The 16,685-nt window shown below is 33.0% G+C and overlaps 2 protein-coding genes across 2 annotated transcripts; one reads left to right on the top strand and one right to left on the bottom strand.

Moving 5' to 3' along the window:
• Positions 1-8,226: 8,226 nt before the first annotated feature.
• Positions 8,227-9,878, bottom strand: LOC124915609 (UDP-glycosyltransferase 91A1-like). The gene is made up of 3 exons (XM_047456366.1): positions 9,560-9,878; positions 8,963-9,481; positions 8,227-8,872 (listed from the first exon to the last, which is right to left on the bottom strand). The coding sequence occupies exons 1-3, from the start codon at positions 9,833-9,835 to the stop codon at positions 8,261-8,263; spliced, it is 1,407 nt and encodes a 468-aa protein (XP_047312322.1). The 5' UTR covers positions 9,836-9,878; the 3' UTR covers positions 8,227-8,260.
• A 2,776-nt stretch (positions 9,879-12,654) lies between these two features.
• Positions 12,655-16,257, top strand: LOC124914349 (protein farnesyltransferase subunit beta). The gene is made up of 14 exons (XM_047454875.1): positions 12,655-12,898; positions 12,981-13,067; positions 13,150-13,255; positions 13,415-13,450; positions 13,779-13,861; positions 13,958-14,011; positions 14,226-14,277; positions 14,581-14,645; positions 14,828-14,884; positions 15,056-15,128; positions 15,210-15,296; positions 15,365-15,545; positions 15,619-15,746; positions 15,830-16,257. The coding sequence occupies exons 1-14, from the start codon at positions 12,777-12,779 to the stop codon at positions 16,064-16,066; spliced, it is 1,368 nt and encodes a 455-aa protein (XP_047310831.1). The 5' UTR covers positions 12,655-12,776; the 3' UTR covers positions 16,067-16,257.
• Positions 16,258-16,685: the final 428 nt, after the last annotated feature.

Genomic DNA, 16,685 nt, shown 5'->3' on the forward strand with positions numbered 1-16,685 from the left:
ATTCTGTTAATTTCATTTTCAACAACCTCCTTTATACCTTCATGAACAAATTTTTATACTTAACCTTGTTGTATTTTTTCTTCCCATTATTATATAAATACATAATTATGTAACAAACAGAGCAAATAAAGAATAGAGTAATATAGAATACCATAATACCATGTACACTAGACCAGGAACCAAACTGTGACCAACCTCAATCGATCGCAAACAAAAACTTCGCGACTAGAATTCACGACCCTTTTCCTGACTCTGTTCAAATCCTAACCGATGTTTCTTGATTTCACAATTTATAACTTTAAACAATTTTCCCCAATGTGTCAAACGTGTCAGATATGCTAACGATCGTGATTCCGATCACGTTTCTAGTAACCGGCTACCAAATCAACCGACCAAATTTCGCGTGACTAACGTGCCGATTGTGTCGTGTGTCGATCGTGCCGATCGTACTGATTATTTTCTAAAACCCTAACCCCACCTCAAAATATTTGTATGTGTTCATATACATGAAAATATATTTAATCTATTTTAACAAATTTAACAATGTATCAAACCAATTAAACCGACCAAATTGATCTTTAAACTATTCAAATCGAACCAATCAAATAGACAAACCAATCGTTTAAAATTTAGTAAACCGATGTCAACGATTTAGATATGTATTTGGTTCAATAAACTAATCAAACTAAACTATTTATCCCTTTACTTCCTGAGTGGGGATCGGATTTGGAAAAAATCATTCTAAAACCCCATGGTATCCGTGGGGCGTTACGAAGAACAAAGAAGAGAGAAGTAGGAGTCACGACGAAGATTCAAACGAAGACCGATAGTCATTCGTTGTCCCTCGAGTGACCGAAGGGCCATGGTGAGATTAGTCCAAGAATACAATTTCTAATACATGACAATTTCCAATAAAATGTATATGTATGTCCAGAGAATATGTTATAGATTGCTACATGTCCAAATTGAGGGAGAAAATGCAAATGTAATTAGGCTACAGTTTTTTTTGTTTTTTTTTTAGAAAATGACATAGTCATTTCATTAAAAAAAAACCAAAAGGAAAAAAACCTACATGAGTTCATAAATTAAAGAAAAACAAACATTTGCTTTAATTTTAAAAAGCTGGAATTACAAACCAAATGAGTAAACACATAATGAATTACAACTTTTCAAACAAACAATCAATAATGACTTTATGATCTCGCCTTGAAATTGCTAGATTGAGTGACTTCATAGTAGTTAATGTCCCAATTTTGACATAAACACCAATTTTGCTCATTTTTAGAAATTCGTCTCCAAGTCCGAACAAGGGAATTGCAATCAAACTTTATGCTATTCTAAACATCATCAACACCACCTCTGAACCTCGTGTATACTCTTGAATTTCTTTCCATCCAAATATGGTAAACTATAGGAGCAAAACCACATTTAAACATATTTGAATGAAAAAGATTACCTTTAGCTTTTAAAATGACCATCTCTTTGATATCAATCCAATTAGAGGGAAAAAAACCTAACTCCATAGCTTTTGTAAACCGTCTCCATAGCTCGAGAGTAAACAGGCAGCCACCAAATAAATGATCCATCGTCTCCTCATTGTCATTACAAAGAAGACATTTAGAATCTGGGATATCCATAAACCGCTTAAGATGATCCATAGTTGAAAGTCTCTTCCTAAACAACAACCATAACACAAACGGTTGTCTTAGAATAATTTTGGAGGACCATACAACATGAGTCCAACCCACATCGTTCTCCCTCTCACGAATAGACTTCCAAGCTAGATTAACACCTTGAGATGAAAGACACTCGACTTCATACCACTTCAAATCTTCTGAGGCATCTTCTTTCCTAGCTTTGCATGTGGATATTTATTTTGCACATAGACAACATATTGCACTGTCTCTTCCCAAAACATTTTCGGCATAGTTTTTCCTTTCAACATGGATCAAACCATATTGAGAATAATTCAGTTCTTTCATTCAACTACACCGTTTTGTTGCGGAAAATATGGCACAGTCAAGAAACGCTTAATCCCATGTTCCTCGTAGTATTTGTTAAACTCAATAGAAGTGAACTCACCCTCTTTGTCAGATCAGACTACTTTAATTGACATTACTTGTTTCTTTCTCCATCATCACTTTAAATTTCTGGAAGGTTTCATACACTTATGACTTCTCCTTTAGAAAATAAATCAACGTCTTCCTTGAGAAATCATCAATTAAAGTGAAAAAGTATCTTTTATCACTGAATAATTCTGGAGTTATCGGCCCACATAAATTAGTATGAATCAGTCTCAGTTGCTCATTTGCTCGGTATTCAGAACTACTTGGGAAAGAAGTCATCGCTTACTTCCCGATCATAAATTTTTACATAACCTCTTTTCAAATATAATATTAGGCAGTCCAATCACCATCTCTTTTTTCACCAGCTCGTTCAACCCACCGATAAAGTCACTTCATGACCTCATCCTCTAGATCAAGTTGCATACGTTTATCTTGAACTATTTTAAGCTTAAGTTTATACATGCGATTTTTCTTCATTTCTACTTGGCCAATGAGCCTCCCGAGTTTATCCTTCAGTTGTAGTTCTCGGTCCTTCATTAGAGTCGAGTACCCTTTCTCCATCAACTATCCCATGCTCAATATATTTCTTTTTAGATCAGGTACGTAGTAAACATCTCTGATCTCTCCGACTCCCCTATTTCTCTGTTGATACCTGATCATTCATCGACCTTTGACGACTACTTTTAAAGCATCGCCGAAAGAAAATGATCTAGACTCCACTTTTGAGAGTATTTTGAATAACCTTTTGTCACCACACATGTGGTTACTTACTCTAGTGTTCAAGTACCAAAACGAGTTATCAGATCTTAGTTTCTGGAATTTTTAACACCAGCTACAATCCTTCATTTTCTTTCTCAGTAAAGAAGTTTGTTGGTTCCTCATTTTTCTTCTCGGATCTATAATCTTTGGAAATATGACCCAACTTTTCGTAGTTGTAGCATTTTATCAAGTAACAATCCTTGGTAACATGCCCATAGTCTCATACCTTCCACAATTATAACACTCAATATTATTGTTTGTGTTTGTTCGGTCACCCCGAGCTTGACCTCGGTCATGTGAGTTCTGTTGACCGACTTGCTCATTTTCTCTTCCTCCTCTTCCTCTAACACCTAGGCATCTATCTTTGGTACTCTGAACATAGAGCACTTTCTCTTCATTTATTGTCGTCTTCGCTTGAAGTGCATATTCAAGGGACCCCCCATTCTTATTTGTCATTCTCATGTGCTTCCAAGATCCCAACAAGCTTTTCAATGGTGAGCGTTGATAGATCCTTGAATTCATTTATTGCGCATACAATATTTTTGAAACTATATGTTAATGACCTCAAAATCTTTTCAACAACTCGGTTTGATGAAAAAATCTCACCATTCCGATTTAGTTTGTTCACCACGATTTTTACCCGACTAATGAACTCAAATACGTTTTCAGACTCTTTCATCCTCATGTTTTTCAGATCGCCTTAAGGGTTTGAAGTCGGACTTGCTTCACCCGTTCGTCTCATTTGTTTGTTATTTCGAGTGTATCACATGCTACTTTAAAAGATTTTGCGTCAGCTATCTTCTCAAAGTCAGATTCGTCGACAAATCGGTATAATAGATACAAAGTCGCTCTGTCTTTAGCTCGAACGACCTTCAATGCGTTCATCTGGGCATTTGAATACCTATCTGTGTTCTCCGGTTCCTCATACCCAGTCTTGACCACATCCTAATTATCTTGGGAGCCAAAAATGGTCTTCATCTGCACCTTCCAGTTGTTGTAGTTGACACCTTTTGTCAACTTGGGTAGCGGGATGTCATTGGTTAGACCTGTTAATTCTATCAAGTATTTATACTCAACACACACCTCACAAAGCTCTCGATTGCTCTTTTTTCTCTCTCGGTCAGTGCACACCGCGACATTCTCTTTTGAGACTGACAAGTAAGGATGGTAATTTGAAACTGCCCCGCGAAAACCAAACCAAAGTGTCCCGTTTGGAACGGTTTTTTCTCGATACCGAACGGGGATGGTATTTGTGTCCCCCGCCCCGACCTCACCCCGATTCTGCCCCGAACACTATAAATATAATTAAATATATTAAATCACTAATATATTTATTCATTCATTATATTTTATAAGAGTCGTAAGTTTATTTTTTTATAATAATATAAAATTTCAATATATTATAATATATATTATATTAAAAAATTCGTTTATATAATTTATTGTATGTTTTTTTTTTTAAATATTTTATTAATGGTGCCCCGTGGGGATTCTCTTAAATCGAACGGGGCGGGAATGGTATTTAAAAAATCCCTAGAATAAAAATGGAGAGAAGATGGTAAATGCATTCTTCGCCCCAAACCGTCTCATTTAGAGATGGTAATGGGTATTCATATGCCCGATATCCGTGGGTACCCGATAATCGAGTTCAGGTGTTTTAAATCGGGTACGGGGTTGGGGTTGGGCATGAGTTATGGGAGAAGGTACCCGATCAGGTACGGGATCGGGGATGGGGAGTGTGCGAAACCCAAATCCGATACTCGACTATATATAAAAAATAAAATGATTATTATTAAACTTTAATGTGACATTTCAAATATATCATCATTACAAATATTATCATAAATATTTTGTTCTTATCAACACTCCACTCCAACATTATTTTGTTTATATTTCCAAAAAAACTTATTTCTCTTATCATTATCAAGTTTTGTTTAATAAAAAAATGTATTTTTCTCTCTAAACTCTGTTAGGATTTGTATCTCCCAAATCCGACCAGCTTGAAACAATCTATAAAAATACAATAAAGAAGAACACAAAAAGACACAGATTTATAGTGGTTTACTCAAATTGAGCTACATTCACTTCAGCCACCACCAGATTTCACTAAAAAGAAGAAGAAGGAATACAAAGTTTTTGCCTCACACTTTATCTCGCTAGAATTATTTCTCTCATTTTGTAAACCCTTAATAATCACATATTTATAGGGTAAACATTCAGGTAATAAACATAAATAATTCTTGGTCAGGCCTAAGCCCAAAACCAAATACAAACTCAATAAACTCTAATTAACACTTATAGAGTTTATTATAAGTGTAGGCTCCATAACTCAACAATCTCCCACTTGGAGACTAACTTCATCATCTCTCGATCGGTGACGGCTTTCCATCTGGTATCTTAACGAAGAAGACCAACTGAAGTTGCACACAATTTCAATTTCTCAATTGTCACAGATTTCGTCAACATATCAGCTGGATTCTCACTCCCGTGAATCTTCTCAAGAGCAAATACTTCATCTTCTAAAGCTGACCGGATGAAATGATAAAGAACTTGTATATGCTTCGTCCTGCCATGATAAACAATATTCTTTGTCAAATGAATGACACTCTTACTGTCGCATCGCAACACACTTCCCTCGTAAAAAAATCATTGGCTTATCAAATTATCTATCGAGCCATGAAAAAGATTCAACAAAAGACAAACAAATCCACTATCTGTTTTACGTCAAGCAATACGTGGAGTAACTCCCGATATAGCAGTAAAAGCAAGCTTTTCGGCCACTTAAGAACCAAAGGACAAAGGCTCCTCATTGGGAGACCGTTCATTCTCGACCTTTATGGATTTCGAGTCGGGAAGAATTGAAAATAATAATTATAAGTATATAATTATTCTAAAATAGGAAATGCTGACTGAGAAAATGGCATCTTTTAGAAATTCATACCAATCAAGAATTTCGATTTTTGGGAGGTATCATGATCATCCAATAAGAAGGGTTTCCATTTTTTCAAATGAGGATTCGATGTTGCACCATCTTCAACTCTTCTCGGAATTCGGAGTTTTTTGAGAAAAGGGAAAGATAGAAATAAAATGACCACAATTTTAGGTATTCACTTAATCTTGTTAGGCATAGGCGCTTCTCCAAACCCAGTGAACAGAAGGGATGTCACATGAGTGGACACCCTTTTTGGGAATTATGGTGCTGACTGGTAGAAAGGGCTCAGGTTTGATATGGGAGAATCTGATGCAGAATTTCGAAACAAAAATAAAAAGAAACATAGTTTCAATAAAGGGAACCCAAGGACCATATTCTTCCCCAATTTGGGTTTGACTCACATCTCGAATGAATTCAAAGGTAACCGAAGGTTCCCGACTTTCTATGGTTTCCGCCCGTCCGACTTGCATGTGTTAAGCATGCCGCCAGCGTTCATCCTGAGCCCATTCCAAATTTCATTCCAATCAAATAATTTGTGGCTGCCAATATATCTCGCTTGACTTATGATTGGCTTGGAAGGAGGAACTCCAAGACCATTACGAGCACGACCAACAAATGATAGGCTAGAGGGATGGGCTCATTCGACTAATCAATGATCCCCGGGCCTACCTAACTTCTGCGGCCGTCCTTTTTTTCCTCATTGCCACTAGTGCTCTTCTTGGGAAAAAACTATCTTTCCAAACTAACTCGTTGGACCCAATTCTCGCAAAAAGGGTTGTAACCACATCATCTCCTTAACAGCCTCTATCACAGCAACATACTTTGCCTCACAACTAGAAAGAGCAACAATCTTCTGTAATTTTGAAACTAAACTGATTGCAGTACCTCATAGAGTATAAATTTACCCTGTTGTGCTCTTCCTACTATCAACATCACCACCATTGTCAGCATCAACATATCCTTTCAAACCCATATTATACTTTCGAAAACACAAAGCAAGACTCGTACTTCCTCTTAAGTATCGTAGTATCCACTTTACTGCTTCTCAATGTTGTCTACCTAGGTTGCTCATAAACCTGCTAACAACTCCCACTGCATGTGCTATGTCTGGTCTTGTGCAAACCATCGCATACATAATACAACCAATGACAGAGGCATACGAAACAGTGGTCATGTAATTTTTCTCCTCCTTTGTTGAAGGCAACTGATCTTTAAATAGTCTGAAGTGACTAGCTAAGGGGGTAGTAACTGGTTTTGCATCATACAAGTTGAGCATGCTAAGAACTTTCTTCACATATTCTTCTGGTGAAAGTTGAGAACTTATACTAGAAGGCATAATTTGTCCCATCAAATCTTCCAATCCCATGTCTTATACTGTTCTCACTTGCCATTGTTTCCAATGCTCAGATCTAGTCTAGCTTCTCTGATACCAGTTGTTAGGATTTATATCTCTCAAATCCGACCAGCTTGAAACAATCTGTAAAAATGAAAGAAAGAAGAACACAAGAAGACACAAATTTATATTGGTTCACTCAAATTGAGCTACATCCACTTCAGCCACCACCAAATTTCACTATGAAGAAGAAGAAGGAATACTGAGTTTTTAGCTCACATTTTATCTCTCTAGAATTATTTCTCTCACTTTGTAAACCCTTAATAATCACATATTTATAGGGTAAACATTCAAGTAATAAATCTAAATAATTCTTGGTCAAGCCTAAGCCCAAAACCAAATACAAACCCAATAAACTCTAATTAACACTTATAGAATTTATTATAAGTGTAGGCTCCATAACTCAACAAACTTTTCATATTCAATCTTTAAATTGTTCCTCCAACATTCATTGTACATTTTTATTCACTTGAGCACAACAAAGTTGTTGATATTACTAACTTTATTATGTATTACCGTTATGTTTCTTCTTTTTCAACATCTACAATCTTTTAAGTTTTAATCGGGTAATGGGTACCTGTCGGAAATCGGATACCCGAAGAATCGGGGATAAGGATAAAAATATTAATAACAGTCGGGGTCGGGTAGTAAAATAGAAATCGAATTCGGGGATAGGTATTTCACTACCCGACGAATATGATACACGTTGTCATCCTTAGCAACAGGTTCTCTCACGCTTAACTCACACACAATGGCTCTGCCGCTCTGATACCAATTTGTTGGTAATAAGAGGCAAAATATTTTTCTTATTCATCTCAAATGAATTCTTACAAATGTATAGAAAAACATTGAGTCTTCAAATGTTTGATTTTTCAAATACCAAAATAAGTTAGGATGCATATTAAATAAGTCTCTCAATCAAATCTCTTGAATATCACACTCACCTTTACAACTATTATTATTATTTTAGAAATACTAAAATTAAAAAAAAAAAAAAAAACATTTTAATTTAAGTTTATTCAACCAGAAATACAAACAACATGCTCACATGATCATTGTTTTTAATTTGGATTTTGGGTATGAAAACAAAAGACTATAACTTAAGATATTTTACCCATTTATGAGAAACTCCACCAAATCATTAAGATATTCATCATTCTGTTTCTGATCCCTCAATGCCTTAGAAATTTCACTTGCCCTTGCTATGAGTTCTTCTTCTCCAGCTTCCCCTAACTGTGAGCCCATGGCACGTTTCAAAGCTCTAGCTATGGCGTCCCCATCAAAAGACCCATCTTCTTTCCTCTCCACTTCCAAAGCTAGTCCCTTATCCACTAACATTCTTGACACCAATGGTTGGTCAAACACCAATGGAAGTGTTATCAAACAATGTCCAAATTGTAACGATTCTACCGCCGTCCCATAACCTGCATGAAATAGACAGCCTCCGATTGATGGGTGGGAAAGGATTTCCATCTGGGGAAACCAATCGGCAATGTAGGTCCTCCCTCGGTCGGAGGTCCGATCAACGAACCCCGGCGGCAAGACTTCCACGCCGGTCTCGACGGACCAAATGGGTGTTCTCAATGTCCAAAGAAATTGAACACCAGATTTCTCAAGTCCATTTGCTATTTCATTCACTTGTTCTTTCGTCACTTTCCATTCGCTGCCAAAGCTCACGTAAACTACCGATTTGGGCTTTAGCTTTTCCAACCATTTATACGCCTTTGTTATAAAAATAATGAATTATTATAACGAGAATTATCATCAATCTTAAGATAAAATGATTAATATCTTAATTAAATAATTACGTACCTCGTCCTTTTCGATCTCTCTAAGGTTCTCTGGCGGTGACGGCGGGAATAACCCAACAGGAATTATACGTTTTCCGGTTAATTTCCCCAGCAAATCTATATACTCGCCTTCGAGTTCCCTGCAACTACGTACTGCGATCGCTTTACAAGTGGTCGTGACTTTTGCGACCCGATGAGCGTCGGGTATTCCCGAGGCGTTATCTCCGAAGAATCCGAAGAAAATTCCGGCACTATGACAAGAAGGGTAAGCTAGGGTTGAGGGGAAATCTATCCACGGAGGCAGCGACGTGAGACTTTCAGGTGATGATCGGAGGAGTTTTTGGCCGTCGCCATGGAGATATTCCGGCGGACCAAAGAAGACGCTTGTGGCGACACAGAAGATAGAAAGGAGAATGCTGGGAATGTTGCATTCCACGGCGACTTCACTTGCCCAATGAGCGAGGCCGTCTACAAGGATCCAGTCCGGCGAGTTTTGGGTGACGAAATTCTTGAACGGTTGTTTTAGAAGGTCGTAGGCTATCTGTTAAGTAAAGGGGAGATGAGGTTAGCAAAAGAAAAAACAGGGGTAATTGGTTCAAAATTATATATGGGTGGTTACCTTCAAGAACTGGCTTTTCTCAAGGGGAATGTCGGCGGTGGACTCGATACCGGCCGGCAAGGGAAGATCGACAGAGGGCCACGGCAGGGCGACGAGGTTAATGAGATGGTCTAAAGCTGGGGGAACTCGGGGCCTGAGCTTGTCAATGTTTTTAGGAGTTGAAATGAAAGAGATTTTGATTGAACCAGATTTGGCCAAAGATATGCCCAATTCGAGAAATGGAATCATATGACCAAATGCCACAAAGGGTACCATCACTACATGGACGATTGCCATATCTTTCTTCTTCAGTTGCTAAAATCTCTCACTGTCTCTTTGTTCAGGAGTTTGGGATGATGAAAAGATCCTTAACCCATTGCATACATTTTAAACACTCAAACCAAACCGATGATCTCAAGGTGATATCAACATGTGTCACCATCACTTATCTAAAGGTGATATCTTTTTGATGTTAAAATAAAATCAATATTTTATTTGATTGACTTTATTCACTTTTACACCCATAATATTTATCTACTTATTAATAACTTCATTTAATGTATAAAATATTAAAAATGTATATGAATGTATATTCAAGATGGATACATTTAACTCTTTTTTTTAAAATTAATTTTTTTACTTTTATTTTATTTTAAATATATATTATATTATATATATAGGGATATATTCAAGATGGATACATTTAACTTTTTTTTAAATTAACTTTTTACTTTTCTTTTATTTTAAATATATATTATATTATATATAGGGATATATCAAGATGGATACATTTAACTTTTTTTTAAATTAACTTTTTACTTTTATTTTAAATATATATTATATTATATATAGGGATATATTCGAAATACAATCTGATCCAAATTCGAAATATTAATTCAAATTGAATTGAGATCGAATTGGATTAAATTTGAATTTATTAGGATTATTCAAATTATAATTATCTAAATAAAATTATATTTTTTAATTTATTTTTTTTTAAATTACGTTTCACTCAATATAATATACGGACTTGATAATTGCTAATTCATAAAATATATAATAGTGAGAAACAATTATATTATATACTTTATCATATTATATTATGTAAAAAATAATTTAATTATATAAATAATAATAAATTTAAAATATATTTAATAATAAATTATATTATTACTAAAAATATTAAAATACATATAAAAAAATAATTGTGTTTAAATAGTAAATTATATTAATCTAGAAACAAAAAATAGATAAACTAGTTTGAAAATTTAAACTTAAACAAGAATAGCTAACATGCATATTTTTCTAAATAATTTCAAACAAATTAACAATTATTTTATTTTATTTATTAAATATATAATTCATTTCACTAAATAAAATATTAAAATATTTTTATTTATTTAAAAAATATAATTTATCACTATATAATAATACAATTTTTAAGTATTAGAATTGGTTTGAAATAAGATTATTTTAATATTATAATTCAGTGATTGAAGTGATTTTTAATTATATTTATATATTTTTTTAAACAAGACCTTGAACTTATTAAAAGTTTATTAAGAGTTTTTATTTGATTTATTTACTTTTATCTTCTTATTTATTGTTTCAAAAGAAAAATTATCATTTACTAACATTTTAAATGCATTAATTAACTCTACTATTCTTTTATAATAATTTTAAAAAACTGTATTAATATAAATTTTAATATTAAATAAATAAATAAAAATAGTAAATAAATAAAATAATAATTTTAAAATATTAAATACGTTGATAGAAAATATTAATAATTTTTTTTTGCTATAAAATTTATTTTTAGATTAATATGAAATCACTCTCATTATATATTTTTTCTACATGTAAAAGAGGTAATAATGTCATTAATTTTAATTAATAAATCAATAAAAAATATTATCAAACAAATTTGTATTTAAAAATAATTTTCTCTTTATCTCTATCTTCTAGTTTTAAATTCAAATTTCAATATTATTAGTTCTTGCATTTTTTTTTTATTAATTCTCATTTCTCTTTTATATTTATTATTATATTTTTTTTATTTATTTAATTATATATAATTATTAAATTAATATATATAAAATTATTATAATAATAAAATATAAATTTAAACTCTTTTTTCAGCACACAAAAACATTTATCTAAATACACAAATTTAAATATATATATATATATATATATATATTCACCTTTGTATATTTATTATTTAAAATAATATAATATAATATTATTTTGTCTAAATAATTAATTATGTATTTTAGATATAAAAATATTAAAAATATGAACAAAATAAAATTAAAATATATTAAGTTTTTATAGATTTTATAAAATATTAGTTGAAAAAGATTAATAGAATAAATTTTAAAATTTTTATAATGAGTAAATTAAAAAATAGATTAAAATTAGATAATAAAAAGAAAGAATAATAGAAGGAGAGAAATTATGGGAAAGGATAAGAGACGAAATGACATTTTAATTATTAAATATTATTACAAATATAAAAAATAAATTAACATAGTATAATTTTAATCAAAAGTTTAATGGTTTAATATTAACAATTAAAATAAGTTAAATATTATAAAAAAATAAAAAATAAATAAATTATAAGCTGAATCAAACTATTTATTTTTATTAAACTTATAATATTATTTATTATATTATGTAATTATCAATTTAAATAATTTTGTTATTTATTTTGGTAATATTAATTATTAATTAATGTTTATATATAAATACATGGGTTAAATATAAAAAAAAATCATACAAAAAATAAAAAACCATATAGCATTATTATTTATTTAAAAAAATATTTTTATGATAATTAATTATTTATTAATTTAAATATTAACAATATAATAAATTAAATTAAAATTAAGATACATATTAAAATAACAATTGAAAGAATTTTTTATAAATATAAGTGGTTTATTTTATTTTTATACTATATATTTCAAATATATTATTGCATTTTAAATTATAAACACTTGTAATATATATATTTATTATATTGAAATTTTATTTTATTTTATTATATATGTGTATATTTATATATATGTATATATACAATTATATTAGGGTTCCTTAGATTTTGGAAAGGGTATATTACATCTGTAGTCTGAATTATCTTAGAGAAACTCACTAGATTTCATAGTCAAGAGGAGAAAGATAAATCGAGATTTGAGTGCGAAGCTAAATATTTAAAGTAGAAGTGGTGATCGATCGAATGGAGCCGCCGGAGTACGGTAGACTAACGGCGACGCAGCATCAGCAATGTATGGTGGAGTATAAGATCTTCGAGATGTTCAATCTCTTTATGAGTATTCCTCAAAGCGCACAGAAAGTCATGTAATCATCTCTCTCAAAAAAAAATTGATCTTTATGCTTCCTATTTCTTCAAGATTTTCATGGAACTTATTCATCTGTGAAGGTTGGAAATTCAACGGGATACCCATATCGAGTATCTGACCAAAGGCCTCGGACAACTCAATTCCTCGTTTGTCGTCTTGGATTCCAAGTAGCTATCTTTTCTTCTTTACAAATATGCTTCCTTATAAATATGTCATAATTACTTATGGCTAGACTTTGCTTATTTACAGCCGACCATGGCTATGTTATTGGATCCTCCATTCCATTGCTTTACTTGGAGAATCAGTTGAGCCTGAACTAGAAAAGAATGTGATTGACTTCCTAAGTCGTTGCCAGGTAGATGTAAACTTTAACGTTAACATAAGTTATCGGTATCTAAATAATAATATGAACTTTATTTGATTGGAATTGGTCATTAGAAATTGTTTATATTTCCAGTTCAGTAAGCTGATTTATCACTTATCTCATGATCATTCTTTTTCTTGTAATCATCAGCATCCATCTGGTGGATATGGCGGTGGACCTGGACAAGTGAGTAACTATTCTTTTCCCAGACTTTGCCCTCCAATTTATCTTTTATTCTGAACCTGCATTCTTTGCGAGCTTGTTATAGGATGAGATTGTGTTATATCCGTTCATGCACGACCTCATACCTTAATCTTATGACATGCTGGAACTGAATTGATGTTTCTTATTAGACCAACTTTACTATCTATTATGACTGTTTCCTTTATTTTTCTTTTTGATGTTCGACATTGCTTCTGGTTTCCTTGTGTGATTGATTGAATTGTCCTCCTATGCTGAATTTAATTATAAAGTATATTGACTAGTATGTATTTTACTGCTTTGTCTCTCACAGTTACCCCATCTTGCTACAACATATGCTGCAGTGAATTCACTTATAACTTTGGGTAGTGCCCAAGCTTTATCATCTATCAATAGGTGATTACTCTTGCTCATGTTCAAACAGTGCTTATTTTCTCTTGGGACCTTTTTAACTATCTTTATCCTTGATTCTTTTGCTACTGATGTTTTCAGAGATAAGACGTATGAATTCTTGCTGAAAATAAAGGACCCAACCGGAGCCTTCAGGTGTGAACATCAGCACGTCAAGTCTAATTCAGCTAAATGAACTTTTAAGATTAGTATTTTCTTGTTGCATTTTTTCGAAGTTGATATGGGAGTTTCTACCCCTATATTATATATAATACAACATTCAATCATCTCAATTGTTGAGTCAGTCATGAATGTACCCTTGTTGTATAATTTAGCCAATGCTCTAACCATCATTTGTGTTACATATCAGGATGCATGACGGTGGAGAAATAGATGTTCGAGCTTGCTATACTGCAATTTCCGTATGTTTTGTAGAAATCCTATTCACGATCATTTCTTTAACGTTCACATTATTTTATACATCAATAAAACTAATAGGAGAGTAAGGTGCTTGAGCCTATTTAAAAACAATTCATAATAAGATGTAGTTCATCTGGATACATTTTTATGTGTGTTTTTAATTTGATTTGAGAAATGGCTTATTGTAGATGATGTTATAACATATGTGAGAACTTTAATTTGAATGTCTCGACTTTTTCCACTTTCTTGAATTCTGTTACTGTCCTTTACTTTGCTTGATACCTTCAATTCTCTGCTATGTACAGGTTGCTAGTGCTCTGAACATTCTGGATTGCAGAGTTGCTCAAAATGTTGGAGATTACATCCTAAGGTTCGCCTACCAATTTCTCAAATTTTAACATACACGTCTATGCTAGGTGTCCAAATCTCACACAAAGCTGGCTTTCCTTTTCTGTTAGACAATTTAATTTTTTCAAAGGTGTATTTATGCTGGCCAACATGATTAATTAATTGTTCACTTAATTGTTTGCTTAATCATTAACCACCCTGCAGTTGTCAGACCTATGAAGGCGGTATTGCAGGTGAACCAGGTTCTGAAGCTCACGGTGGGTATGTTTCACAATTTTATTGTCTCTGTTTCTTTTACATTCAATCATCTATACTTCAACAAGCTTGTTTTCTCAATATGTTCTGCACGAGCTTATGGATCTTAGTTTTGGTTCCTTCCTCTTGAACAAGAAATTGCACTAGCTTACTGTAATGTGGTCCATATGATGCTAGGTACACCTTTTGTGGTCTAGCAGCAATGGTACTGATTGACGAGGTTCATCGCTTAGATCTGCCTAAACTAATTGTAAGTTTACTAATTTCATTATTATAGTTATTGCCTTTTGTGATAGTAATCTAAACAGTGTGTTGTCTGTGATCACATAAGAACTGGGTGGTGTTTAGGCAAGGAATTGAAGGAGGATTCCAAGGGAGGACAAATAAGTTGGTTGACGGCTGCTATTCTTTCTGGCAGGTATACCATTATTTTTATTTTATTTGTTTATTTATTCTTATTTGTTGATGAAATAACAATAAATGCAGGGAGCAATATTTGCACTGGCGCAACAGTTGCACTCGGTCATATATGAACAATTACTGCTTTCAGACGATGCAGATGAAAGCAGTACAGACAGTGCCCATAGCCTTGCTGATTCCGATAATGAGCTCTCATTGGAAGAGAACTCGTTTCCTGCAGATTTGTCCTGTTGCATTAACCAAGAAGGTAAATTTTATTTTTTACAAAGGGGTTCGGAGTGACCAAGCTAAATTGTTTATTCTTTTAAATCTTCCAGAAGATGGAAAGAATGTTGTCGAACGGGCAAAATACTTCAATATCGGGCTGAGATTTGCGAAGCAACATGCTGAATTGGAGCCTCTCTTTCAAAGCATGGCCTTGCAGCAGTATATTATATTGTGCTGTCAGGTAGAGTTACCTTTATTTATGATTGAGATGGCAATATTTGAGAAGGTGTAATAGATAGGGGCTAAATGTTATGATGGGTGCAGGATGAAGAAGGGGGACTTAGAGATAAACCGGGGAAGCACAAAGATTATTACCACACATGTTACTGTTTGAGCGGTTTATCAGTGTGTCAATATAGCTTGTCTAATGCAGCGGGGTCTCTGCCTTTACCAAGGGCAGTATTAGGTCCACACTCCAATTTGTTGGAGCCCATTCATCCTCTCTTTAATGTTGTCTTGGAGCGATTCTATGAAGCCCACAAATTCTTCTCAATGCTCTGATTATGATCATCATGAGTTGCAACCTATCACAGTGAATGTGTATTATTATTGTGCCATAGATTTAGAGACAAATTTATACTTATTCAACTAGTAATATATTATTTTTTTGGGGAAAAACTAGTACTATATTATTGTTCCTTGATTGTAAGGTTGAAGAGAATAAACCTTTCTTGACCACCAAGATACCAGATGTTTTCAAATTATGCTTTTACTTAATTGTTGCTAGTTATGGACCCGAACCTGAGTGATCTATTCATGATCCGTAAATGGTGATAATTGGTTAGGTAAAGATCGCTCTTTATTTTATCCCGAAAGGGAGAAATTAGGTCTACCTCGTAATAATATGGAACATAAAGTGGAAAAAATTAGGGCCTCCTCAGAAAGACTCACTATCAATCTTCCAAAGAATCCGATCATTTAACAATTCACCAAAAACAGACAAAATAATTCTTGAGCTACCATTTAATCTAGACTATCTAGTAGCTCAATTTTTTTTTATCATTGATCAATTTTTTGTATTCTTGCCCACAAGTCCCTTTCAATTATACCTAGCTCATTTTTCACCAATAATAAGTCCTTTACAATTAAGTAAGAAGAATATTCAAGTATTAACACATAA

Source organism: Impatiens glandulifera, chromosome 9, assembly GCF_907164915.1.
Source record: "Impatiens glandulifera chromosome 9, dImpGla2.1, whole genome shotgun sequence".
In the NCBI taxonomy this organism is placed as follows: Eukaryota; Viridiplantae; Streptophyta; class Magnoliopsida; order Ericales; family Balsaminaceae; genus Impatiens; species Impatiens glandulifera.

Coding starts and splice junctions, on each gene's coding strand:
- LOC124915609 (XM_047456366.1), bottom strand. CDS start 9,835: ATGGCAATCGTCCATGTAGTGATGGTACCCTTTGTGGCATTTGGTCAT. Junction 9,482..9,559: donor AGAAAAGCCAGTTCTTGAAG/GTAACCACCCAT, acceptor TTTACTTAACAG/ATAGCCTACGACCTTCTAAA. Junction 8,873..8,962: donor GAGAGATCGAAAAGGACGAG/GTACGTAATTAT, acceptor TTTATAACAAAG/GCGTATAAATGGTTGGAAAA.
- LOC124914349 (XM_047454875.1), top strand. CDS start 12,777: ATGGAGCCGCCGGAGTACGGTAGACTAACGGCGACGCAGCATCAGCAA. Junction 13,068..13,149: donor TTTGTCGTCTTGGATTCCAA/GTAGCTATCTTT, acceptor GCTTATTTACAG/CCGACCATGGCTATGTTATT. Junction 14,012..14,225: donor GACCCAACCGGAGCCTTCAG/GTGTGAACATCA, acceptor GTTACATATCAG/GATGCATGACGGTGGAGAAA.